This window comes from Arvicanthis niloticus, chromosome 27, assembly GCF_011762505.2.
Source record: "Arvicanthis niloticus isolate mArvNil1 chromosome 27, mArvNil1.pat.X, whole genome shotgun sequence".
Classification (NCBI taxonomy): Eukaryota; Metazoa; Chordata; class Mammalia; order Rodentia; family Muridae; genus Arvicanthis; species Arvicanthis niloticus.
Genome location: NC_133435.1, coordinates 23,186,753 through 23,212,685, shown reverse-complemented (window position 1 = coordinate 23,212,685; position 25,933 = coordinate 23,186,753). Strand labels below are relative to the sequence as shown.

General features: G+C 40.1%; 1 protein-coding gene and 1 pseudogene across 1 annotated transcript in view; both read right to left on the bottom strand.

Moving 5' to 3' along the window:
* Positions 1-13,326, bottom strand: part of LOC143439594 (serine/threonine-protein kinase greatwall-like) — a 29,472-nt gene extending 16,146 nt beyond the window's left edge. Inside the window, 9 exon segments of the mRNA XM_076925931.1 lie at positions 2-490; positions 2,812-2,814; positions 4,194-4,366; positions 6,941-6,974; positions 7,163-7,291; positions 7,711-7,823; positions 12,522-12,555; positions 12,557-12,617; positions 13,244-13,326. Coding sequence (XP_076782046.1) covers positions 2-490; positions 2,812-2,814; positions 4,194-4,366; positions 6,941-6,974; positions 7,163-7,291; positions 7,711-7,823; positions 12,522-12,555; positions 12,557-12,617; positions 13,244-13,311 — 1,104 coding nt within the window. The 5' untranslated portion in view covers positions 13,312-13,326.
* Positions 1,965-2,650, bottom strand: LOC143439816 (prothymosin alpha pseudogene; annotated as a pseudogene).
* Positions 13,327-25,933: the final 12,607 nt, after the last annotated feature.

Below are 25,933 nucleotides of genomic sequence, written 5' to 3'. Positions count from 1 at the left end.
CACTGATAGATAGCCTTAGGTTCTGGACTTCAGCGGTCAAGCCTGTATTTTGATTTGTACAGTAGCCTGACCTTTCCTTATTGGCCTCAGACTCCATACAGTGTTTTTCACTTTGTATAATTTCCTGACAAGGACTGGAGTCAACCAAGTGGAAATTTCTTTTACAGTTTCTTTTACCAAGGTGTTCTTCAGATGTAGCACTGGACTTTACAGCCCACTGACTGGATTGATAGAAACCAGACTGTCCCTCGTCAATGGTCATGTTCTCATTATTTATATCTGGTTCTCTTGCTTCCCAAGAGATTTCCCTGAAGCTTTTTCTAGGGAGGGTCTCTTGGTTGCTTCCAGTGGTGGGAATGGCACTGCTGTCGTGAATGGGAGAACGTGTTAATTCCACATCTGTTGCTGTCTCGATGGCACTTGTAGATTTTGCATACAGCATTTCAGCTGCATTCCAGCTCATCCCTGCACAGCCTGAGGACTTGGTACTCTATGAGGAGGTGAATGCTACTCTCAGTTACACATCTTAGATCTTTCATAGCTTCCAATCTATGATTCCCCACATGTGATAAGTAACCCAGTGAACTAGTATGTGATCTTTTATTGTTTTTAGATGAAACAGAAGAATTAAAAACAGTTATAGTATAAGCTACAATATAATACTACATTGGTTATAATCACATTGTTCCAAATGTAACATTGATTACAATTTAAATAAATTATGTCTCAATAATTATTTTGATAACATGCTACATGATATTAAACAAGAAAAGTTAACAGAATATATTCAGTCAAATTTTGGGGTAGGCTTATATTATAAATATAGTACACGATCTATTTTGCAATAGGGATATGGTGATTTTGTTTAAAATGGCAAAATGTAAAAGCCTAAAATCTACTGACTGAAAAATTACTGACCAAAAGTAGTTATTGTAAACATGTGTCACTATATAAACAATAACATAAAACCAGAAATATGTATGAATTAAAATCCATTGTTGGGGCTGTGGATATAACTCAGATGTAGAGTATGTCAGTGGACAAAAATAAATAAATTAATAAAAAAGTAATTATCAAAAAGATCAACTGACACTGGATTGAAAACAAAGTGCTTTTCTTCCTTTTAATTATCATTATTATTTTACTCACTCACTTTACATCCCACTCACTGGCTCCTGCCAGTCACAGCCTCCCACAATCTTCCTTTTCTTTTTTGAAACAGCCTCATGTATCTCAGGCTTGCCATAACTAAACACTTAGCAAGGATGAGCCTGAACGCTGATGGAATTACAGTATGTGCCACCAGACCCAAGTTTCATGGTGCTGGAGACTGAGCCAGAGTGCTGTGCCTGCTAGGCAAGCACTAGACCAGCCCCAGAAGAGCAAAACGCTTTTCTTGAAGACTGAATTAAAAAAAACCTGAAGGTACTTGTTTCAGAATTTTGTATATATTATATACACAATATATTGTGTAAGAGCAGCCAGTGCTCTTAACTGCTGAACCATCTCTGTAGCCCTATAGGATTTTATTTATTTATTTATTTATTTATTTATTTATTTATTTTTTAATTTATTTTTGTTAGAACAACTCAGCAAAATAAAATTCCGGTTTATTGAGGACAGTGTTTCACACATACATCAAACAGGCCAAAAAAATAAACATCAACTTCATAGAACAAAAAAAAAAAAAAAAGGAAAAAAAATCTTTTATCTTTGGCCTTTTAAACCATTTCATACAAATCAACAACTTATAGTACAGCTAGGTACATATACAAAAAAAGTTACTGGAATGCTTGGAATAAGATTGGTTTTTTTGTTGTTGTTTTTGCCTTTTTTTTTTTTACAAGGTTTTTTTTCTCCTTTGAGATTATAATGAACATGGTCACACCACAAGTAAAGTCTGAAGTAGGATAGAAAACGCTCTGAAGGCTGGTTTGGTCACTCGTTATCATTAAAAATGGCTGACCCCTAACAATATGTACAAAAATATAAAATGTAAATAAAAAATACAAACAAATTTTCCTTTTAAAGTATTTTTAAGAAAAAAAGCAGGGCCTGGGAAGTTCTGGTTCTTTTTTCCTCCCATGTTGCCAATTCCTGTTGTGGTTTTGGTGGGGTGTTGGAGAGCACATGCCATCTGTGGGTGGCACTGCCCGCTGTGAGCGGGGCCTGCTTCTCTACTCGAAGGTGACCACGTTTAAATTCTGAGACGGGAAGTGGAGGGTGAATAGGTCACGGTGCGTAAGGTTAGCTTTTCCTTTTGCTGTCTAGTCATCCTCCTCAGTCTTCTGCTTCTTGGTGTCAACATCATCATCCTCATCATCCTCAGCTACCCGCTTGCCCGTAGGAGCCTCAGCTTCCTCATCTTCATCTCACTCACTGTCACCTTCCTCCTCCTCTTCTTCCTTCCTCTTCTTCATCTACCTCATTGTCAGCCTCCTGCTCCCCATTTTCCTCATTCTGAGCGTTCCCATTGGCAGGTGCATCTCTTCCATTCTCTGCCTCCTCCACAACTTCCTTCTTCTCCTTCAAGTCCTTGGTGGTGATCTCGGAGCTGGTGTCCACTGCTGCGTCTGACATGGTGGGGCGCGCCGGTGGTCCGATGCAGAGAATGAGGAATTACTGGAGTTCGGGGACTCTAGCGAGAAAGCTGCCGGAGTCCGCGTTGCAGAAGGCGGTGGGAGGCAAAGGTAGCTGCAGTGAGCGTGGAGCTAGACCAGGGAACAATGCAAAGATGGCTTTTCAGAGCAGCCAGTGGGGGGGATTTTATAAGAATACTTTCATAGCGTGAATCTTCTACAATGTCAATACTTCCTTTTTGTTTTCCTGGCATTACCAGAGACTGAATTTAGGATTATGCAAAACAAGAACGACCCCACAAAGATACAACCCTAGCCTTACTGGCATCTATTTTTAATGTTCAAACATCAAACTTTGTTAACTATCATTAACTTACTTAGTAGTGAGGAACACTTAGTTCTAAGCAAAAAGATTTTTGAATTATAATTCAGTGGTGTTTCTGGTATAGAACTGATAGTGTTATCAGAGCCCCTTCTGGTCCACTGTTACTTGTATGATCTCAGCTTTCCTATGCTCTAGTCGGCTGTGCTCTCAGGCATGCTTCCTCAGTGTAGTGCTGAGTGGGAGAAAGTGGAGCTATAGATAGACTGAAACAGTGCACAGTATGATCTCTGTAATATGAAGGGGATGAAATAAGAGTTCTAGGAGTAAGAATCTGGTTATTATACAGCATGTGTATCTGTAGCAAAGTCTAAAAAGAAAAAGACTCATTTTATCTATGTTTGACTTTACCCTAAAAATACAAATATCCAACAGTGATGAACAAAGTCAGATTTCTGGGAATAAGAAGCAAATATGATATAAATTGCTTTATCAAATGACTTATTTTGATCTTAACCTTTGACGGAGGAGAACTTAGTATTATTTTACACTTACGTTTCTATGACCTTTTCTATTTATTAGCATCAGTAACTTTATAGAAAAAGCAAAAACAATGTATAAATTAAATAAAATAATATTTGTGGGGTTGGTTCAAGGCAGGATTTTTTTTTGTAGCCTTGGCTGTTCTGGAACCTAGAGATCCACCTGCATCTGCCTCCTGAATGCAGGGCTTAAGGCACGACCACCACAGCCTGGCATAAGTAAAATAATTTAAAGACCATCTATTCATGTGGCTAACAGCTGCTCTGTAATAGACACTTTTAAGGAAACATCCCTATTAACTTTATGTCCTAAAAATTATATCTGAAGAGTTTCCATTCTATTAAATGAGAAAGTCGTAGTAAACAGTACTGAAAGAGATAGTATAAGTTTTAAAATTATGTTAGGAAACAAACAACAAACCCCCAGTTATCTAATGTCTTTATTACAAAAGGAAATGAAAAAGTCTGCCTGGAAGTCAAACATTTTCTGTCCATTTACTACAATACTTATTTGTTCATCATACATTAAGACCAGAATCACAACTAAATGAGAGAAGAATTGAAGCTTTTTACAAGAATCTGACACAGTATTAAGAAAAATGAAGAATTTTTTTCTAATACATCAACTGTGCCCATGTAGCAATGTCATTTCCTACAGGTTTCTTATGGAAAGGTATGGTGTTGGTATCATTGGTTTCATGTGCATTATTATTTTATTATTATTTTAGGTTATGTGTACTTCCTCCTAACCTGGCAGTCTCTTTCCCACTTGGGACTGCTGTGGCATTCTGACTCCACACTGGATACGAAGGTATGAGACTGGTTACTGGTACTTGAGGTACCCAGTCTTTTCCTACACTGGAGTAGATTAGAAGTCAGACATTTCACAGGTATTTCTGGATTGGATGCAAGTGTTTCAAAACCTGTAGGGAAAAGAAAATGCTAGTTTATTTTCACAGTTAATAGTTGTTTATGGGTCTTGACTCTTTCCAGGTAACTGTACTATATATTATATATTGTGACTATTCGTTATCAACATCACCTAGTCCACAAAAATACATCTGCTACGATTTTTATTATGTTTATATTCAGGAACTGTTTCAAATGTAGGCAATGCTTTGAAGGTTATAACTAAACCAAATCACTTTCATTTGTAAAATGAAAGCCAAGATAAGGAAATTAAAATACAATCAGAAGGAAATTGATTTTGAGCTACATATGATTTATTTTGGAGTTATCAATAATGGACCATTCACTGCTATAAATTAATAAGATATGCTGTAAGGATAGAATGTTATTAGGTTTATCTAGCTCAATTTATGTTTAATTAATGCTGTAGCTGGAGATGTTGAAATTTATAATGCTCATTGGTGTGAGAATTACAGAAAGCCACAGGCATTTATTGTTTTTTTTTGTTGTTTTTTTTTTTTTTGCAGTGCTCAGGACTGAACCCATGACCGTGTGTGTGTGTGTGTGTGTGTGTGTGTGTGTGTGTGTGTGTGTGTCTCAAATATTCTAACAGTGAGATTTACACCTATGCACTTATACCTCTTTTTAAGGGATTTTGTTCCTATGATCTGATAAGTCACATGATAGAAAACTGACAAATGAGCCACTGTGAAAAGGAAGCACCCAGAGTACACATGCTCCTTTATCCTACATAAATACCTGGAAACGGTTGCTCCTTAGCTGTGTGTGTGTGTGTGTGTGTGTGTGTGTGTGTGTGCATTTGAGTTGGAGGCCAGAGATCAGTCTGGGGCAGAGTGTCCCATGCACCATGCATCTTCTTATTTTTAAAAAAATATGCATTTAAAGTAAGTTTTAAAATTTTATATGTATTATGTAAATTTTAAGTGTTTTGCTTGCATGTATGTCTACACCATGTGCATGCCTAGTACCCGTGGAGGCTAGAGTATGTGTAAGATCCCTGGAACCAGAGTTGTAGACAGTTGTGAGCTGCCATGTAGGCACTGGGAATTGAACACAGGTTCTCTGGAAAAGCAGCCAGTGCCCTTAACTGCCGAGCCATCTCTCTAGTCCCTACTTAGTTTTTTGAGATAAGGTCTCTTTTCTGGTCTAAAGCTGGATAAGCAGTCTAGGCTGGCTGGCCAGTCAGCCCTGTCCTATCTTTAGTGTTGAAATTACAACAGTGCACCACCATGCTGGCTTTCTCAAGTGGTTTTGTAGACTGAATAAAGGCCCTCACTTCACTTTCCATTAGACCGAGACAGTTATGCTTTACTGACTTACAAGAGGATCTAAAGAGTTTATGTACATATAATGGATGCACACTGTGACAGCTTGAATGAGAGTGGCCTGCAAAGGCTCATGTTGGACTGATTGGTCCCCAGTTGACAAAACTGTTTGGGAAGGATTAGTTGTAGCCTTGTAAGAGGAGGTTTGCCATGGGTACAGACCTGAGGCTAAAGAAGACATTGCCAGTGTGTCCTTGGCCTCCTGCTTGTGGATCAAGATGTGAACTTCCAGCTGTTGCTCAAACCACTTACTTCCGTGTCCTAGCTCTGCCGTCATGACCTCTAACCTCTGGAACTGGAAGCCCAGTTAAATTCTGAAATGCTTTCTCTTGTTAAGTTGCCTTGATCATGCAGTTTTATTATAGCAATAGAGAGGTAAGAAACATACATCGTTTTTCTTTCTCCAATAGGGATGGACATGGCATTAAACTCTAGGAGATTAGAGCCTTGTAACATAGTAAGCATTACATTTTACAACTAGGAAGGAAATTTCATTTCAAAACCCATCTAATACAACTTAATTTTTCATACACAAATCCTCTAGGTGGATCGGTAGGTCTTGAACTAAGGACTTAGCTGCCTCTGGGTGCTGGGATTAAAGATGTGTGACACTATCCTCAGCTTCCATTTTCAAATGCAAAGATATGTTTACTTGGAAACCAGTCATGGTGAGACACACCCTTAACTTTTTTACTTGGGAGGCCGAGGCAAGAGGATTGAAATTTACAGGCCAATCTCAGCTCATAGTTCAACATCAGCCTGGACAACATATTGAGAACTTGTCTCAAAAACACTAGCAAAACAAAACAAAAGAAAATAAACAAACAAAAGCCTCAAAACTAAACCAAAATCCTACCCCCAAAACAAATAGTAACAAGAAAATGCAACCTTTATTTTGAGCTTTTAAATTTAAATTACCTTGAAAAATTTTAAAGTAAGTTTACAAAGAACCAAACACTGCTGTTACTTTATTCTTTTCATGCAAAATTTCCATAGACCCAATTATAGTGAAATTCACCCAACAATCATTTAGATAATTGAATATGATTATTAGCAAGATGGTTTATTCTATGGACTTATAAAATCTACTGTGTTTGTCAGAAATGGCGTATATGTAATGAAATATAGGAGGGCCACAGACGGCCTGAAGTTATTAAATTGCTATTAGAAATTTAAAGTTTTGAGATATTTTTGTTCTTTAAAGTACACACTTAGTGGAATAAGATACCCTTTTATACTCACATGATATTAGTAGCTTGCTTGAGTAAGAAGTCGGCTCCTGCCGGGCAGTGGTGGCCCACTCCTGTAATCCCAGCACTTGGGAGGGAAAGGCAGGCAGATTTCTGAGTTCAAGGCCAGCCTGGTCTACAGAGTGAGTTCCAGGACAGCCAAGGCTATACAGAGAAACCCTGTCTCAAACAAACAAACAAACAAACAAAAAACCAACAAAACAACAACAACAACAAAAAAAAATGAAGAAGTCGGCTCCTTCTGATCTACGGACATAGGACAAATTAATCCTTGAGAAAGTTGTCCTTTAGACTTAGGGGTTGAAAACATGTTTGCAGAGTCTTGATCTTTTTCTCCAACTGGTATGAACTATTAAAAAGCAAAATTATTTGGGGTCAGTGAGATGGTCAAGGTAAAGGCACCTGCCACCTGATGGCGTGACTTCAATCCCTGATTCTCCATGTGGCAGAAGAAGAGAACTGACTTGTACAAGTGTCCTCTGTTTCCACTTGTGCACTCTGATGTACACACTACACCTAAATGGATAAAAATGTTTGAAAAAGAAAAAAAATACTAAAAGCAAAAATTAAACACAAGTACTAAGAGCTTCCGCTTCAGGTGAATACAGTAGAAGCTCTACCACCTGAATAAAAGAACTGCCAACAGTAATGCTGTCTCATGCTTGGTACTTACATCCATCCTATTTTTATTTTAAAGCAGGCTTTACAATTTTCAGTGGTAATCATGTAAATCATGTATTTTATAAGTTTTCCTTATGAAGTACTTAAAAATCCCAAAGAACTGATGGGAGATAAGACTTGTCCTGGGGTTCTTGAATAATCTCGCTTTGGTTTAGACATTGATGGTGTTGTGAGAATGTCCATCATATTGATGTCTATACATGCAAAGAAAAATACATGAATATATTTAAAACCTTTGTTTATCATTGAGTATATAAACAATACATGTTCTGAACTTTGTCTTTCTGCGTTCAGTTCCTACAGAACTGGCTGGCGTAGGATATGTATGTGCAGAGGCAACATTTATAAGTAATTAACTAATTGAAATCATTAAAATTTTGAGTAGAGATATAGCTCAGTTGCAGAGTGTCTTGCCTAGAATAGCATGCAAAAGGCCCAGGGTTTAAGTCTCAGGACTGGAAAAAAAAAAAGTTTTCTAGAACAGTCTTGTAGAATAGGTTGAATACAGTGAAATAACTCAGAATGCTATCAACTATTCAGGAAACACTAGCTCACTAATTATCAGTTATCTCAGTCAAGCAATTGCCACTGCTATTGACTAGTCACCAAAATGAGATTGTATGGCTTACTGCTGAGCAAACTACAGTCTCTCACTGTAAGATACAGAAACACTACCATGGAATAGAGCTAGGAGTTTCCTTCCTGCTGGCTAGCCATCACAGTACCAGAGAGTGCTAGAGGTCTGCCAGGGAGGGGCTGGGGATAATCAGTAACAGTTTTATTGAGCTGTAGATACATACTGCGGCTAGACTAGAGGCAGACATGACCACTGGTGCAATAGTTTTAAGTGTGTTATGTGGGTGACTTACTAGTCTCTGAATGGATTTAAGCCCTGCTCCGAGGGAGGGAATCCTTGTCTGAAACTCTGAACTCAGTCCTAAGTTCATGGCTGGGGATGTATTAGGTCCTGGAGAGGGGGAGGTCCCTACTGCTCTTATTCTGACAAATGGATATGGTGTACCCGTCAAATCACCGTCAAAATAATTGTGTTTACTAGCCATAGGTCATTGTTGCTGTTGGCTCTAGCTGGAGAAGTTTATTTTTGAAGTGGGCTTAGTAAGTCCAGATGCTCATAACCAATCAAAGTGATAAAAACAAGTGACTGTTGAGTGCTCAGAAGGGACACAGTTCACTACAGCTGGCAAGTGGGGGAGACTGGCGTGGAATTCTGACTTACAGGAATGACTACAGGATTCTTAAATCTAAGCCAATGTGATCACCTGAGCAAGACTTAAGATTAGGCCCACCAACATTATGCCACGGGGTGGGGAGGTGTTAATAAGGTTTCTCTTTCCTGAGGATCTATATGTTATTAATGGTTTCTGGGGGAGGAAGAGACAGTTCTTTCTCTGAGGTAGCTACTGTTAAGGGCACACACTCTAGGAAATGACCCTACCATAACTAACTGGGCATTTAAGAAAACACGAAAGACATGAAAACATCAGATGCACTAATTGGGAAGAGGAAGGGGATCAGTGGACGTGGGGTGACGGGGAAGTGTGTGTGTGTGAATATGACTAAAACACATTATAAACATGTATGAAAATTCACTGTTACCTGTTAGACTTAAAAATTATAAGCTCTGAAATTAGGCAAGAAAATTTTTGTTATAAATAAAGTACTGAGAAAAAAAAGGAAATAAGTTAATTCAACTATGGGGCTTTTATATCAACTAATATGTTAAGTTTAGGTCAAGAGAGAAATGAATCTATTTTATTAGCATGTGTCAATATATTTGAATGCTTAGTGACCTGGGAGTGGAACTGTTTGAAAGGATTAGAAGGATTAGGAAGTGTGGCCTTGTTGGAGAAGATGTGACCTTGTTTGAGGAACTGTGTCACTGCAGGGTGAGTGTTGAGGTTTCAAAAGCACATACCAGGTCCAATCTCTCTCGATCTGCCTACGGATCAGGATGTAAAGCTCTCAGTTACTGTTCCAGTACCTGCTTGTATGCAGCCAAGCTCTCTGCTATGATGATAACGGACCTATGCCCTGAAACTGCAAGCAAGCCCCCACTTAGCTGCTTGCTTTTATAAGAGTTGCTTTGATTGTGCTGTCTCTCATAGCAATGACAGTGATTGAGATACTACTTTAAAATAATTCAACGTTGAATATAATACTTCATTATTTTATTTAGATGATAAAGTAAAAGCCTGTTCTATTTGATGTAAGTCTTTAAGAAATATATTCAACCTGAAACCCAAGCTCTTGGAAGGCTGAAGCAGTAAGATTACTTTGAGTTCAAGGTCCAAGGGAGGCCCTGTCTTAAAACAAAAGCATTATACTACAAGTCTGAACATACCAATTTCATTTGTTTCACACTGATGAAGCAGTTAAAAAAAAAGGAATAATAACCTTACATATTCTAGGCCTGCCTTCCTTTGTGACCAAAAATGACTTCAACATACCAATATTGTCCTTTCCCAATTTTGCAGTAACTGATTAGGAGCTGGGTTTGCTATTTATGTTAAAAGAAAGCTAATATGGTGAATATATTATATATTATAGAACATCCCTAATGGAACCTCCTATAGACTGCACAGATATTACCTCTGAAACAAGACACGTGAAAAATTATATGAAGTGGGATTAGGAAGACTATAAAGACTTTCATATCAGCTTAGGTAAGATGTTTACTTAATTTAGGTATAATTGTAGACTTGTATTTTCAAACAATTATAATTTAGAGCTTACAATTTTGAGTTCCAATTTTACATCACGCTTCATACATTAAACAAATCTTTTGAAAGAACTGGGTGTGACATCACATGACTGTATACCTGTGTTCCGGGGCAGAGGCTAGAGAGACAGGAAGACTCACAAATTCAAGGCCAGCCTGATCTATATAATGAATTCTAGGCTAGTCAGGGCTATAGAATAAGAACATGTATGAAAAGTCCAAAAACAAGGGCTAGTGAGGTGGCTTAGCCTAGTGACCTGAGTTTGAACTCTGGAATCCATGTAAAGGTAGAAGGGACAGAACTTATTCCACGAAGTTGTTTCTCTGATCTCCACACATGCCAGGAATGCCTCCACATCATGCACATATACACAATAATAAATAAATAAATAAATAAATAATCCAAAATCTAAACCAAAAAGCTCTGCCTTTTCCTACAACCCTTTTGGTGTGTGTATCTGTGTTGCTGGGATACAGATCTAGGGCCCTGGATATGCTTAGCAAGCAAATTACCGCAGGGCCATGTGTAGCATTCTCATCTACAGTTTTCCTTCGGTTTGTTTTTTAAGTTTTTAAATTAGCGCACAAAGGGCTGGATTCCACCAACAGCATCTTTATAGATGGTGTGGTTACACTTTGTTCTCATTCCTTACCCTACCCCAGCGTCTCTTCACCTCTCTTCTTCATCTATACTTCTTTACAAAAAAATGGATTTATGTGTCCAAGTGTGTGTCTGCATGTCTGTAAGCCCAAATGCATGTGTGTGCCTGTGGAGGCCAGCAGAGAGCAGCAGATCCCCTGGAGCAGGATTATAGGCAGGTGCAAGCCCCAGGAAGTCAGAGCATGGAACTGAACTCTGGTTCTCTGCATGTGCAGCAAACACTTTTAATTGTTGAGCCATTTCACTAGTCCCTCTTATGCACTTTTTTTTTTCTCCCAGAGCTGATGACTGAACCCAGGGCCTTGTGCTTGCTAGGCAATCGCTCTACCACTGAGCTAAATCCCCAACCCTTGTGTACTTCTTAATAGAGAATCAGCTCTACTTCCAAGTTGGTAATTTATCACCTTGCCACATTTCTATGATGAACTTAAGTAAAGTCTTGTTTTAATTCATTACACAATGGTACTGCAAATCATTTTATTCGCTTACAGTTTGTTCCCTAGACACAGTGCCTTAAACTTCAAAACCTAAGATCGACAGGCTGGGAATGTAGCTTAGTGTCAAAATGCTTGCTTAGCGTACAAGAGGCCTTGAGTTCAGTCTCTAGTATTTAGAAATCAAAACATCAAAACCAGGTATAGTCAGTGATCTACTTTTATAATCCCAGCACTTGGGAGATGGAGGCAGGAGTTCACGGATATTTTTGGCTACATAACAAGTTTGAGTACAAACAAGGCTACAGAAACCCTGTGTTATTTTACCTTCTTCCCCCCAAAAAACCCCATATAAAATCAGAGAGAATGAAAGTATTTTGTCTTTTTAATATACAAATTTCCTTTTGACAGCATTAAGCCAATATACAATCTCTTTAGAAAAACTGTACTTTCTTTCTTTCTTTTTTTTTTCTTTTGTAGTTTTATTCATGGGTCAGTAATCCTTTGCGATATCAACAGTGTGAAATGGTTACTTTGTTTACTTTGTTGTTTTTTCATGCTAGCATTTTACAAATTTCTACTCAGAAATGAACTTATTTCCTTACATACAGGAACAAATTGTATCTGTCAAGGTCTTGGTGGTGGCAAGATGAACCTGCATAAGTGTTTTAGGAATCAGCTCTGGGTTAGATTGTTCATGCTTAAATATCCATCCTGTTTCAGCATGATAAAGAGAACGGTGGCTGCCACTTCCAGTTTTAAATATCTAAGGAATTTTAAGGATCTTTGAAAATCTAAGAATGATCTTTTATTTGTTTGTTTCTTCCTCCTCTTCTTTCTTCTTTTTTGTTCTAGGATGGATCCAGTTAAGCAAACATTCTGCCAACATACCCCAAGCCTCCTTTGAGTGGGACAAAACCAACATCACATACTCATTTCTAGCCTACTGCCGAACAAACAGCTGTCACATTTTATCTAGTATAGTAAAAAAAGGTAATGGAAGAGTCTCAAAGTTTGTTGGGTTTTTAAAAAGGCGCTTACCTGCTGTCATTCTTACCTCTATTCAGAGTAACCCTGGAAAGGCCAAAAAAGGTCTGTCAGCTTAATATGACCCTCATTGGAAATAAGCATATTGTCCGGTTTCAAATCCCTGAATATACAAAAAAAAAAAAAAAAAAAAAAAAAAAAAAAAAAAAAGCAAACTGATACTGAGAAAAGTAATTTTGATGTTAAAATACCAGGTAAAGTGGGGTGAATTACAAAAGACAACCATAGTTATTTTCTTTAAAATAAACGTATAGAAAACAGCTCTCAGAAATATCTGTTACATATTAGAATCTACAAAAAGTTGTGTGGTTCAATACTAGATTGTTTGGCATTATTTTTGGACATCTCATCCTCCTGCCAGTGCAAATTTATATCCACCTTTTAAAAGTAAGGCATGATTAAGCTTTAACAGAGCAGAGCCACTTACCTTTTTCTGAACAGATGAAAGGTGGGCATGTCAGCTGGGACCACAGACTCTGTTACTGTTGCATGGTGGTGTGGGAGTGGAAAGAGGTTAGTAATCTTCACATTAAAATGTCGTGTTTATGTTCGAAGCAACACTTAACAAATACAGGAAGGTTAAATAAGAGCTAATGCGGTCTCATATTACAACTGTGCTGTAGGTCAAATAGGCGCATCCTGTATGTGAGCAAGTAGTCTCTGCAGAGAGTAAAGATTCAAACACATCCTCTTTAAGTAACAATGTGTGAAAACGTCAGTCTTACCTATGGATGGATGATCCCATGTCTGTGCAGATAGTCTAAAGCCAATGCTACTACAGAAATATATTTTATAGCCATCTCTTCATCAAAATAACCATATATATGTAAAAGAGACTTGACATCTCCACCAATAAGATATTCCATTATCTATCAAAAGAGAATTTAAAAATGATATTTTTGAAATATATAGTGTTTAGGCATTACAGTATTATTTTGTTTAGAGAGTTATTTTTATTTTTGTTATCACTCATGGGCCTGAGTGATAACAAAAAGTATTTTCTGCCCCAGCTTTCCAAGTACTGGGAATATAAGCATGCATCATTAATCCTGGCTTACTATTTTTCTGGTGAAAAATTAAACTGGTCAGTTTGAACAAAAATCAGTTATATAAAAGTTCTAAGACTGTTAGATTTACTTCCCACTTGCCAACATCTCAGTTCACAAATTTTTAGCATGGGCCAGAACTGGTTTCTTCTCCACACACATATTTAATGTTAGTATTATGAATTGTCCTGGCTAGTTTTTATGTCAACTTGAAACAAGCTAGAGACATTTGAGAGAAGTGAACCTCATTTAAGAAAATGCCCCCATAAACCTATAGGACATTTTCTTACTGATTGATGGAGGAGGACCTAGCACATTGTGGGTGGTGCCATCTGTGGGCTGCAGATTCTGGGTTTTATAAGAAAGCAGGCTGAATAATCCCAACACCTCTTTGGGTATGTTAACATTGCATAATGAGATTATGAATGTAAGGAATGCTGCTCTTTTGACCTTTAATGCTGCAGATGATGCTGATAAAATTATTCATGGCCTGAGCTCAGTATTTCCATTTTGGACAAACCTCAGGAAGGCATATATAGCTTGATCAGCCTAGCCCTTCTTGTCCTGGGAACACTTTTATTCCTGCCCATTGTGTTAAAGCTTATCTTTAACAACATCAACATGTTGGCAGCCAAAATACATGGCTTAAACCTGAAAATGGATCCCCAGACAGAGTTATTAAACTAACATGCTGGCAAGCCAAGGATGGGTAAGATTCTGCACAGAGCCTTACCAACCTAAGACATAAGTGTCTTTGATAATGCATATTCCATGACAGGTAAGGAAGGCATTCTTGTCAGAACGACCTAGGACAGGCTCAGTCTTGTTAACGAAATAAAAAACGGGGAGAGGTGGTGAGCCTTTGGGGCTGCTTGGCAAGAAGCTGACATGGGCCAAAGACAAGGAAAGGGGCTGCTTGATAGGAATATGACATTGGCCAAGGACAAGGAAGTAGGCTTCAAGCAGGAATCTGACATTAGACTAGAACAAAGAAGTAATTTCAGGTAGGAGTCTAAATCATAGGCTACAATAAAGAAGTAATCTCAGGCAGGAATCTAAATATTAGGCCAGAACAAAGAAGTAATTTCAGACAAGAATCTAAAGTTTAGGCTAGAACAAGAAAGTAGGCTTCAGACATGAAAATGACCTTGGGCTACGATACGGAAGTAGGCTCAGATACTTTGGTCATCCTGATAAGCCTTTAGAAACAGTGGTCATGGGAGTGTTCACATAACTGGGTTTAATGCCTTGCTTTTTCTTTGACTATTTGTGTTTATTGTTCCTCGATTATCTGCATCTATTGTATTGCTAGACCCTCAACCTAGAATTTACCTTATTACATGCATGTAATCAAAATGGTACAAAAGCATAAAGGAAGAAGGGGTATAGGATAGGGGGTTCTAGGGAGGGGAAATGGGGAAAGGGGATGACATCTGTACTGTAAATAAATAGAATATCCCATTAAAAAAAAAAAGGAAAGAAAAAAAAAAGCAGGCCAAGTAAGCCCTGAGGAGCAAGCCAGTAAGCAGAACCCCTCCATGGCTTCTGCATCAGCTCCTTTCTCCAGGTTCCAGCTTTCTTCAATGGATATGTAACTCAGGACATGTAAGCCCCAAACCCCTTTCCTCCCCAACTTGCTGTGGTTATGGTGTTTTATTACAGCACTAGAAACCCTAAGACACATGTTAACATTTACACTCTAATACATATGCTGTTGAGGCTAGCCTTGAACTCCTGGGTTCCACAGACCCTTGTGCCTTGGCTTTTTTATTGCTGCAATCACAGGCACACACCATACCTGGCTAGTGTTATATTTTTGCTGACTAATTTGATAATAAAAGTTAATGAACTGTTACCCTGAAATTTTTGTTTTAAGATAGGGTATTCTGCTGTACCCCTGGGCTGGCCTAGGACTTGCAATCCTCCTGCCTTAACCTCTCAAGTGCTGAGACTGTGGGCTTGTCCTGTGACACCTGACTGCCATTAAACTTATCATTAATTGCTGAATAAGACAGCCTTATGCAAATACAGAGCAATAAGATTCTAATATATAGTGTATATTTAGATTTCTATGACCATCTCAATATTGTTCTTTATAGCTTTCCTACCCAGTCTCTATTCACAAGACCACAAAACAAGTTTTTTGTTACATTTCTTGATTTCTCTAGTCTACAGCCTATGTCTAGTGTTTGTATGTCTAGTGTGCATCTTTAACAATACAATGTTGAAGAAAACAAGTTTATTTACAGGAAGAGGCTTTTTAATTTGAGGTTTTCAGTTATTTCCTCATGATTCCATGTTGTGAATATTGGGCAGAAGTATCAGGTGATGCTCTCCTTTTCAGTGACGGCTACCAGCAGAGCCACTTAGAGGTGACTCTAAGTCTTTTTGAGTTGCCCGCCATTCCCCAAAACCTGGGGACTGATCCTAGGGCCTTGCGGACATTAGGCAAGCAAACTACCACTGAGTTATATCTTCAGGCCTTTGGATCTCTAACAGTGCCCTAGATAGTGTTGACATTGTTTGTTTATGGACCACATTTTGAGCACCAAGATCTAAGAATCTAAACCAATAATGAAGTTAGATATGATAGGTAAGACATTGTCTATTATTGAATGTCTAGAATTAATGAAAATAGAACTGGGGATACAGCTCAGTGGTAGGAGTATTCCCTAGCATGTGTAGGGCCCTGGGTTTGGGCCTCAGCACCACATACAAACAGTAAGCCAAAAACAACAAATGAAAGAAATATTATAGCTGTCTAATTATTACAGTAATTCTAGAGAAAAAAAACAAAAGGCTCCATGTTCAGCAATCACACCTAGCACTCACCTACTGTTGTAATAGGACTGAAAGCTACTGGATACCAAGGAGTTAAATCCATCAGTCACGGTTTTTACATACAAACATGCAAAACAGGGTGCTATAAAAGTATTTGGAGACCTCGGGAAGAATGAAAGGATTAAGCAGAGGCAGGCAAGCATAGAGATAGCTTACCAACCCAGGGTTTCTGGCTTGAGCCCCAGCTGCATTCAGCTGCAGGTACATTGCCTCTCCAAACAAAGCAGTTGGGTCACCCTGACCCATTTTCCCTAGCAGTCCTTATTAACTCTCTGTGGATGAACACATCCTGAAACATATCCTGAAAGCAGAGGTAGTGAGCCTGTTCAGTTTACACTAGTGCAGCAAGATGATCCATGTTCTAAACATGAACTGTCAAGGGAAAAACCCTACTTATGACCAGATGCCTATGTATAACTGGGCATGTATATAATTAAAATCAGGTGCATTATAGGAAAGGACATGCAGAGTGGACAACAGTTTACATAACCCAAGTTTATCAAACAGAAAACTCCCCAAGTCTCTTCCCACTCAGTCAACTCCTCTTCCTCCTGGAAGACCCAGGTAGCCCAAGGGCTTTGGAGCAGATCTCTCAGTCTGCTATTCTTGTTCAACTGACCATTATTCACCATGCCTTTGAATAAAACTTGGCTATTTGTGTGTTTCTTGAATTCCTGGAGCAAAATGCCAACAACCTGGAAACTTCTGGTAACAACTTTCCTACTTTCTTTGGACATAGCATTCAAGAATATTACCTCGGTCTCATATATTCCACAAACCTCTGATGAGCAATAGGTGACTAAATGGTCCCCAACATAAAGTCTAAACTCAACATTCATTCATATTCTTTCTCTCTCTCCCTCCCTCCCTTCCTTCACTCCCACCCCCTTTCTATTTTAGGTAGGGTCTTCTATATAGCTCCAGCTGGCCTAGAACTTGAAATCTTCCTTCTTTTGCCTTCCACATGCTGATATTATAGACCTGTGCCATCTTGCACAGCTTTTAACTTTGCTTTGGAGGTGAATGCCCAAACAAACTTGCATCCTCACACCAAAAGGATTCTGTGTTGTCTGCTGCCTTCAGAGAAAACAGGCAGGGGCTTACTGTATGATTCCCTTTGCCATTCATTTGAACTATGGCTTGTTAAAAAAGAAAAAGAAAACAAAGATTGCCTTGTTTGTAAATTCATCTTGATGCAGTAAAACAGTGCTCAGCTCTATGCCACAAAACCTCGTCCTTTCTACAGACGTTATCTCAGGAGATCTTTGTACCACACTTAACACGAGTCTAAATATACTGGAAGGTTTATTGAAGATTGCAAATGGACTAAATCATCAGGTACCAGGCCAGTTTTTAGACAAAGCATCATTTTTATAACTCACCTAAAGTATTTAGATGAGGTATAATTTAAATTAGTAGGCACATTATTCTCCACTGTGTCAATAGATTGCAAACAATCTGTTGAAAGTTGTTAACAGAAGAAAAGACTAAAATCCTCAAAGTAAAGGGAGGCCTGCCTTCAGACGGCTTGGAGAAATGACAGCATTAATCCTTCATCAGTTTCTAGAGCAACAATCTACCTTGTAGTTTGGATTTGCCATCTACCCACAGTTACTGTTCAGATTCCTTAAAAACAGATCCTTCTCTCTGTGTCTCTACATATATATGTGTGTGTGTGTGTATATACCAGTCAGCTACCTGGATGTTGCTTTAACATAGGTTATGTGGAAGATAAAGTAGAGATCGAGGGCCAAAAAATTGGGAATAGGACTGACTTTTTAACGAGTCTGGATTTTGGCCTGCAAACCATAGCCTAAAGAATGGATTAAAAGTAAAGTTAATGGTTCTAGTTAGGGAACTACTCCAACCAACTAAGTGTAGAAATTAAGGTCTGATGAACCTTAAGCCACCAGGCAAATGAAGAAGAAGAAGGATCATACACTGTAAGGTTTTATTTACAGAGATAGAAAATGAGTTGGTGCATAGGGATGTTGGTACATGCCTGTAATCTCTGCACTTAGAAGGTAGAGTCAGAAGTATTAGTAGTTTAAGGCCAGTCATGCTCAGCTACATCATATGTCTGAGGCTATTTGGGACTGTCAAAGAGAGAGACAGAGAGAGGAGGGTTAGTAGTTACCTGCTGACATATTAAGGGAAGAGGTACTGTGAATAGGCAGAAAGGCACATTTAGGCTATGGAACTATTCCTTAAAACTGGTTTTCAATGGCTGTTACACAACTATTTAATTTACTAAATATCATCACTGAACTGTGCTTTTATGAATAAGTAAGTGGGGAGAAATGAAGGCCTGAAGTTAGTTATTCACTTGTGAATGAAGAAAGCAAAACAAAACAAAGATAAAGACAAACAAACATGAGAATGTTTTCCAGAGGGAGAACAGGAACAGTCAAAGGATACATGATGTGTAGATGAAATACAAGAGTCCCTCAAGTTTCTAGCATGAAGGGTAGGGGTGACATTGGCATTTAGGTAGTCAGGTTAAGGGGCTGCTTATCCTGTGTGTGCTATTCTCCAAGCACTGTGTACCAGGGATTTGAACTGGTCAATAGCCTTCTTTGTCATTTTCACTCATTACCACAACGTTGGGAATGATGAGAAGCAAAGGTGGATAGAACAATTTTAAGTGCACACTGACTGTTTTTATGATCACATATAGATAAGAAACACTTGATTTAGCACACATGTCTTTCTACTTGCTCTATAAATGAATTTATAGCTCATATAGTGTAGAGTGAAAAATTATAAAGGCCATTTTATGAAATGTGTGTAGGTATTTCGCCTTAGATCTTGGGCAGAAAAGTGCAGATTCCAGAATGAGGAACTGAATACAAGATTTTCACCACCCCAGGACACATTCCAGGTGAATGTGAATCAAGCCTCAAACAATAGGCCGAAACTAATAATAATAACAGGGCCCTTTCCCTAACCTAAATAGTTAAAAGTGCCTGCCAGCAGGTTTGGGCCCATCTAATTAGTTACAGAGGAGGGGGAGTTACAAGACAAAGGCCTGTTAAGAACATCCCAGAAACTGACTGGCCAAGGGAGGAACTACACCCTGCCCCCATGGTACGGCCTGCTAGTGTTCAAAAAAAAAGTAAAACAACCAATCCTGTGCACCCGCGCGAAAGTTCGCTTTTCCCCCACCCCACCCATATATAAGCGCTAGACCCCTGAGCCACGAGGTCAGTCCCTCTATCCCCTATGTGAGATATGGGGATATGGGCTGGCCCAGAGCTCTGATTTAATAAACCACCTCATGTACTTTACAGCAAGACGGTCTCTCGTGTGTCCTTTGGGTGTGTGCTATCCCGTGACTTAAGTGGACCTCCCTTCTGGGGAGTCCCAGACCTTTCAATATCACTATGGAAACCGTGAAAAGCTAAACTGAGGTTTAATGAGATCTTTTGGTTTTACAGCACTTGCTCCTGCTTGGTAATCTATTATCAAAGATATGGAATTAAAACATAATCAGAAAGTGACTATTACAAACTTAATCAATAATCTATTATTAAAGAGATGGAATTAAAACATAATCAGAAAGTGACTATTACAAATTTAATCAAAGTATCAAACTTAATTCAGGTGAAGCTCAAGTTAGTAAAAGAGCAAAACAAACCCAATATCCAGGTGATACATAAAGTAAATAATACTACAATTAAAAATTTTCACAACAAAATCTCATCACAGAAAAATTTGAATATAATGCAGCTTCTTCCTGGTAAGAGTGGTATTTGAAATCAATGTCTACAAACCAATCTTGTTTGTGATAACAAGATTTCGGCTGTTCTATATGTCAAACAAGAAAAACATAACCAACAAGTATTTCAGGCCTTTTGGATTTTTGAAACATGACTCATGAATCATGGCTGTGGCTTCAAGTCTCTGCTTTCAGCTGCAGTTTTCTCATTTGTTTTAAAAGAAAATTTTATGGGTCCCATGAAAAACATATATAAAAGAAAAGGGCCCTATAGATTCCTTCTCCCTAACCTGAGTAGCTAAAGCCGCCACCTTCAGGGTTTGCCAACCAGATGCCCAGTTAATCCATTAACAAAGAATGCAGAGTTACAGGACAAAGGGCTGTTGAGTCATCCCAGGAATGAAGATAAGAGATAAACATCCGCCTACAAGAACTGCTCCCCACCCTCATGGACCAGTTTGGCCAGATGTCCAAAAATTGGAAAACAACCAATCGTGTGCACCCGCGCAAAAGCTTCTCCTTTTCCCCACCCTTAGCTTATATTAACCCTAAACCCTGGAGCCACGAGGTCGATGCCCCTGTCTCCTACATTGAGACACTTGTCGCCCCGGAACGTTCTGCCATTAAACTACCTCGTGTTCTTGCAGCAAGTTGGTCTCTCGTGTGTCCTTTGGGTGCGCGCCATCCTGTGACTCGAGTGGGGTCCCCTTTGGGGGCTTCCTGAGCCTTTCAGTTTAACACTGGCCAGGACACAATTGGGTAAGTTTTGCTATTTTCACTGGGTAATGATTCTCAGGATACAGAGAAGGGCAGGGCAAGGGAAACGACGGACACCTGCTCACTGCAGTCTGCCCAAACGCCAACAGTCAACAAGTAGGACTGTGCAGACTTCTGTAAGCCGAGCATTTCAGACTAGTGCTCCAGCAGCCCCAGAGTTGTTCAACAACGTAAAAAGGAGGGCCGTGAGGGAGGACAATTTAAGACCTTCTAGCTTCTAGACTGCCTACTTTCACTGCCTACAACTTGCTGCCTTTCACGCACTCCTCTATCGCCGCACTTTCTTCATTCTTCTCACTTCCCAAGGCAGACTCCATTGCTGTATAATTCGCAGGAACTCCGCCAACTAGATTCAAAAGGTTTCGCCCACGCCATAAGCCTCCCGTGACGACACTGCACACCTGCGCTCTGCCGGCTCACTGTAAGCTAGCATCATTGCGTGGGGGTCTTCGAAGCACTGGGCGGGGTCTGCGGAGCGCTGGGCGAGGGTGAAAGCCTCACCACTAAAAATACTATAAAGATGAATTTATAAGTTAATACGATTAATAACAATAGTGAAAGAACAATTATATTACAATGGAAGTTATGTCAGTATGATCTGTCTCGACATAGTCTGTTTCACTGTACACCACTCAGCAAATAATTATTTTTATGAATGACAGATGGTTGTGAGGTTGGCACCAGATCACAATGCTTTATGTGAAGAGAAGGAAAACTGTGTAAAGCTTTTCACTTCATTGTGACTCAGAATGCTTAACTTAATTGGTTCTTTTGGTTTCAATGTTGTCATTTATTTAAGGGTACTATCAGGGAATTATTTTTGGGGGGCGAGGTAGTCAAATGTCATGACTAAACCTAGTAAAACTGTAATGATTAAAATGTTTCTATTTACTTATTTTTAAGAATTAAAACCGCGCCAAATTTTCCCGCTCTCTTGGGTTCTGGGTCGGAACCTCTATCTCCTGCGTGAGATATGTTCCAGCCCGAGGGCCCTTGTCATTAAACCTCCTCTGCAATTGCATCAAGAAGGTCTTTCATGTGTCCTTGGGTTCGTGCAGGTCTGGACTTGGGTGAGGGTCCCCTTTTGGGGGTCTTTCATCTTGGTGCATGGGCTGGGAAGTGTGCGACCCCAGGACTCACGACGACCCCTTGGAGGTAGGTCTGTATGAGTGGAGAGTGTGTCTGAGTGCAGCGTTGCTGTCTTTGTCTCTGTGTTTTGTTTTCTGTGTCTGTGTCTTGGTTTCGGTATGGGGAAGCTGTCACTATAGGCTGTGAGGACTTGGTGAAGCGGAAGCGCGTATCGGCCGCAGGCTGCAACCCTGGGGGATGCCCTAGGGATTTGTGGGGAAGGCGCAAGGCCTTTCCCCACTGGAAGGTCAGGGGATCTGACTGTTGGATGTGGGGAAGGCGAGAGGCCTTCCAGAAGGTCAGGGGATCTGACCATCAGGTTTCAGGAGATGGAGTGCTCCTACTTGGGGAGAAGACGTGGAATCCTTCTCCATCTGGGGTTGCGACCAAATGTGGTTAAGTGTTGTTTGTGCCACCCGTGGCCGGGGTGAGCTATCTGTGTTTTATGTGCCACCCGTGAGAGGGGTGAGCTATTTGTGTTGTTTTTGTGAGTGTGTGTCTTTTCTTGGCAAATCATCTCTGTGTTAGTTGTTAATCTACTGTGTTAAACATCTTGAGCTAAAAATAGGTAACATGTTTGCCGGCAGAGAGAGGAATGAAGCCACTGGTACAAGAATACAGCTGCAGAAAGGCAGGCAGGTCCTTTAATAAGGGGCATCCACCGCAGTTCGTGTTCAGACAGCTCGCCTACCGCATGTAGGGTATGTTCCAGGTAACAGCACATGGAGGTCGCCCTTGCCCAGCCCGCACTTGGTGGACGATAACTCGTGGTTCCTTAGCACAGCAACAGCGTGCGACAGCTACCTAGTTTGGTGTACGTGGCTGTACTAGGTACCTCGGGGTCACTACTGTAACAAATCGGCGGTTTTCCACCTGCCACCTATGAAGGTAGAGAGAGCCCAGGTGATAAAAAACCTGGCAGTGGAGCCAGGGCAGCTAGACAAACAGCCCCAACAAGATTATTCACCTGAGAGTTATAATTATATATTTTTTATTAAAAAAAAATAGTGAGTGAATAGCACTAAGATTTCTAAGAAGGAAAAGTGAATAAGTAGTGCTGAGACAAGTCCCGTGACATGACTCCAGCTTAGAAACGCTGAATCAACAAACCTGCCTGCAGACAGGTCAGACAGGTCAGACAGGTCAGACAGGTCAGACAGGTCAGACAGGTCAGACAGGTCAGACAGGTCAGACTGGTTGCCTGCCTGCTACAAAAAGTCACAGGCTGTCCTGTGTCAGAGAGCCAAAAGAATAGGCCTCCATTTTGATACAGATACAAATTTATAGTAAAAAGTAAGTTAATAATTAAAGCAATAGATAGGCCAGGATCCCTCAGACACCTAGATCTAGTGCCCAATATAGTCACTAGATAAATCTAGTGGAGCAATACTCTTCCCCCCATAAAAGCCTTTCTTTCCCAAGACCCTTGCAGGTTCTGGTCTTCAGAAGTGAAGAACAAGAGGGGACACCGATAAAAGAATGTTCCCTCAGACATGGAGACATTGGGGACCCCATCAATTGATCAGGCCGTGGTCAGCAGCGGGTTAATTTGGACCAGATGTGACTGAGACCTTCATGTGACAGAAGGTAAGGGACACTCAAAGGCCCACGCCAGATCCCGCTGATAGATCTTGAGAGAGAGGGTTACATGAGACCCCACTAATTTTGATCAAGACACATGAGGTTAAGCAGGCATCAGATAAATTACCCACAGCCTTTCTAGACTAGCTCATAGAGACATTCTGTCAGTGTAGACAAGGCTTCAGAGGCTATAGAGACTACAAGATAAGTCATTGAAAGATTTAGGAAGTATACTATATCAGGGAGAAAAGAAAAGAAAGATAAGATAGATGGAATCATAGACAGGATTAAAATTATTGATGGTAATGGCAAGAGAGAGAAGGTTTAGCCTAAAAGAAAAGTCTAGAGGAAAGGAGTGGAGAAGATAAAGGGTTTAATATAAGATAAAAGGTTTACTGTAAGTTGCTGTGAAAGTCTGGAGGAAAGGAGTGGAGAAGATAGAAAGTCTAGAGAGAGGTGAAGAAAAAAGGGTGACAGGAAAAGAATTTACAGAAAGCAGAAAAGAGGGACTTCAATCAAAGAAAAATAAGAAACTCCTTGAAAAAGACCAGTGTACACATTACAAGTAAAGGAGCCAACTTCAGGGTCCAAGAGGGCCCTAACAAATAGAAGCCAGGGCCAGAAAATCTCAGGCCTTGAAAAACCACCCCAAATGGCGAAGATATTAGCTCTGTGTGAAGACGGAGATGGGGCAGCTTGGAGCCACCCAACTTTTGATAGACACAGGGGCTTCCTCCAGGCCAATGGATCAAAACGTATTCATGGACTACCCGAAAATGGTGGACTAAGAGATGGGCTGGGTATCCCATTCATTTATGGTCATCCTAGACTGCTCCTATCCCCTGTCGGTTGAGACTTACTCCCTAAGATGGACATCCAGATAAAACACTTCCTACCCGGGCTGCAACTAGCTGACAAGAATTCATCGGGTAGAAGACTGATTCCAGCTGGGAGCCGAGGTAACCTGCTTTACAGAGGGGAGCAGTTTTCTCCATGCTGGTCAGAGACAAGCCAGCACTACTGTGGTGGACACAAATGTCATCTGGACTGACTCCCCACCCCTGAGATCATCGGTGCAGAGAGCAACCTTGGAGCCTGGGGCCGACAAGCAGGTATGCTTTTACCACAGTCCATGCCCACAAGGCTATATGCCAAGAGAGGAAACCCCGATGAAACCGGAAGCTGTAAATATTTGTTGCCCAGGATACCAAAAAGGGAGGGGACTCCAGCCTGAGGCAATAACCGGACAGATCAAGTGGCTTGATACAGGAGCCCTTCCCGGTTTGGGGCCTAAAAGAGACAATGGCGCACACAAGAAGGGAGAACTATACTCCCCAGAAAGCAAAAGACTTACCAAGCTAAATGCACAGATGGACTCTTAAGATATGAGTGCAACCAAGCAGCCAAGAGATTTAAAGTGTATAAGGGACCTCAGGTTTTGAGCCAGAGAAATAATAAGACTTAGAATAAAAAAGAAATACCTAGGAGAAAACAGCCTAGAATAGGGACCTTCCTGAGGTTTCAAGTGTCCTAGGTAATTAGATCAGATAGCAGTTTTAAGATAAGTCAGGAATTGTCAGAGATATTAGGAGATCCACTGTTTATACTGTCTCCAAAGCTCAGGACAGGTAGAGAGAATATACAGAACCCTAAAACTAAACTACCCTTGGGAGCTGGCTCTGGCTAGAGTGTCCCTTGTCCTTGTTCCACACCCAGAATGTCCCTTTTGTGTGAGAAATGATTTTTCAGGCTACTAAGAGACTTCCTGGTGCTGCTGACCACCTGACCTCCTTGAAATCCACCAACACGTGTGCCTGAACATCCAGATGCCAGAACAACCTCCTGCTGTTTAGCTCAAGGTCACCTACTATGACTCCTGAGACATCCCACCCTAGAGGCACAGGGGAAATGCTGCCTTAGAGGATGGGGCTTAGGGTGTATACACCCAAGGTTAAATGACAGCTTGTGATTCCAAGATTAAAATTGAAATGTGAATCTAGAGTTATACAGATTTGTTCCTTTTTGCAATTTCTCTTTATTATATATGTGATTTTATGTGTATGTAGACAGCTATGTGCCACAAAATGTGTAAAAGTCAGAGGACAACTTTGAAAGTGTGTTTTAAAGAAAAGGAAATGTTTTGAAACCCCTAGTCAATAGAATAGAGCCCAAGAAGCCCTGCTAACAGATACTTAGTTCCTAAGATTAATAAATGGTGAGCTTGCAGTCAAAGATTATTGTGTACTTGTCCAGCTAGTTCCCGTAGATACTCTTGAACTGAGTTTGAGATACACCCTAGACGCTTCTGCAGAGAGCCTATTTTCCTTGACT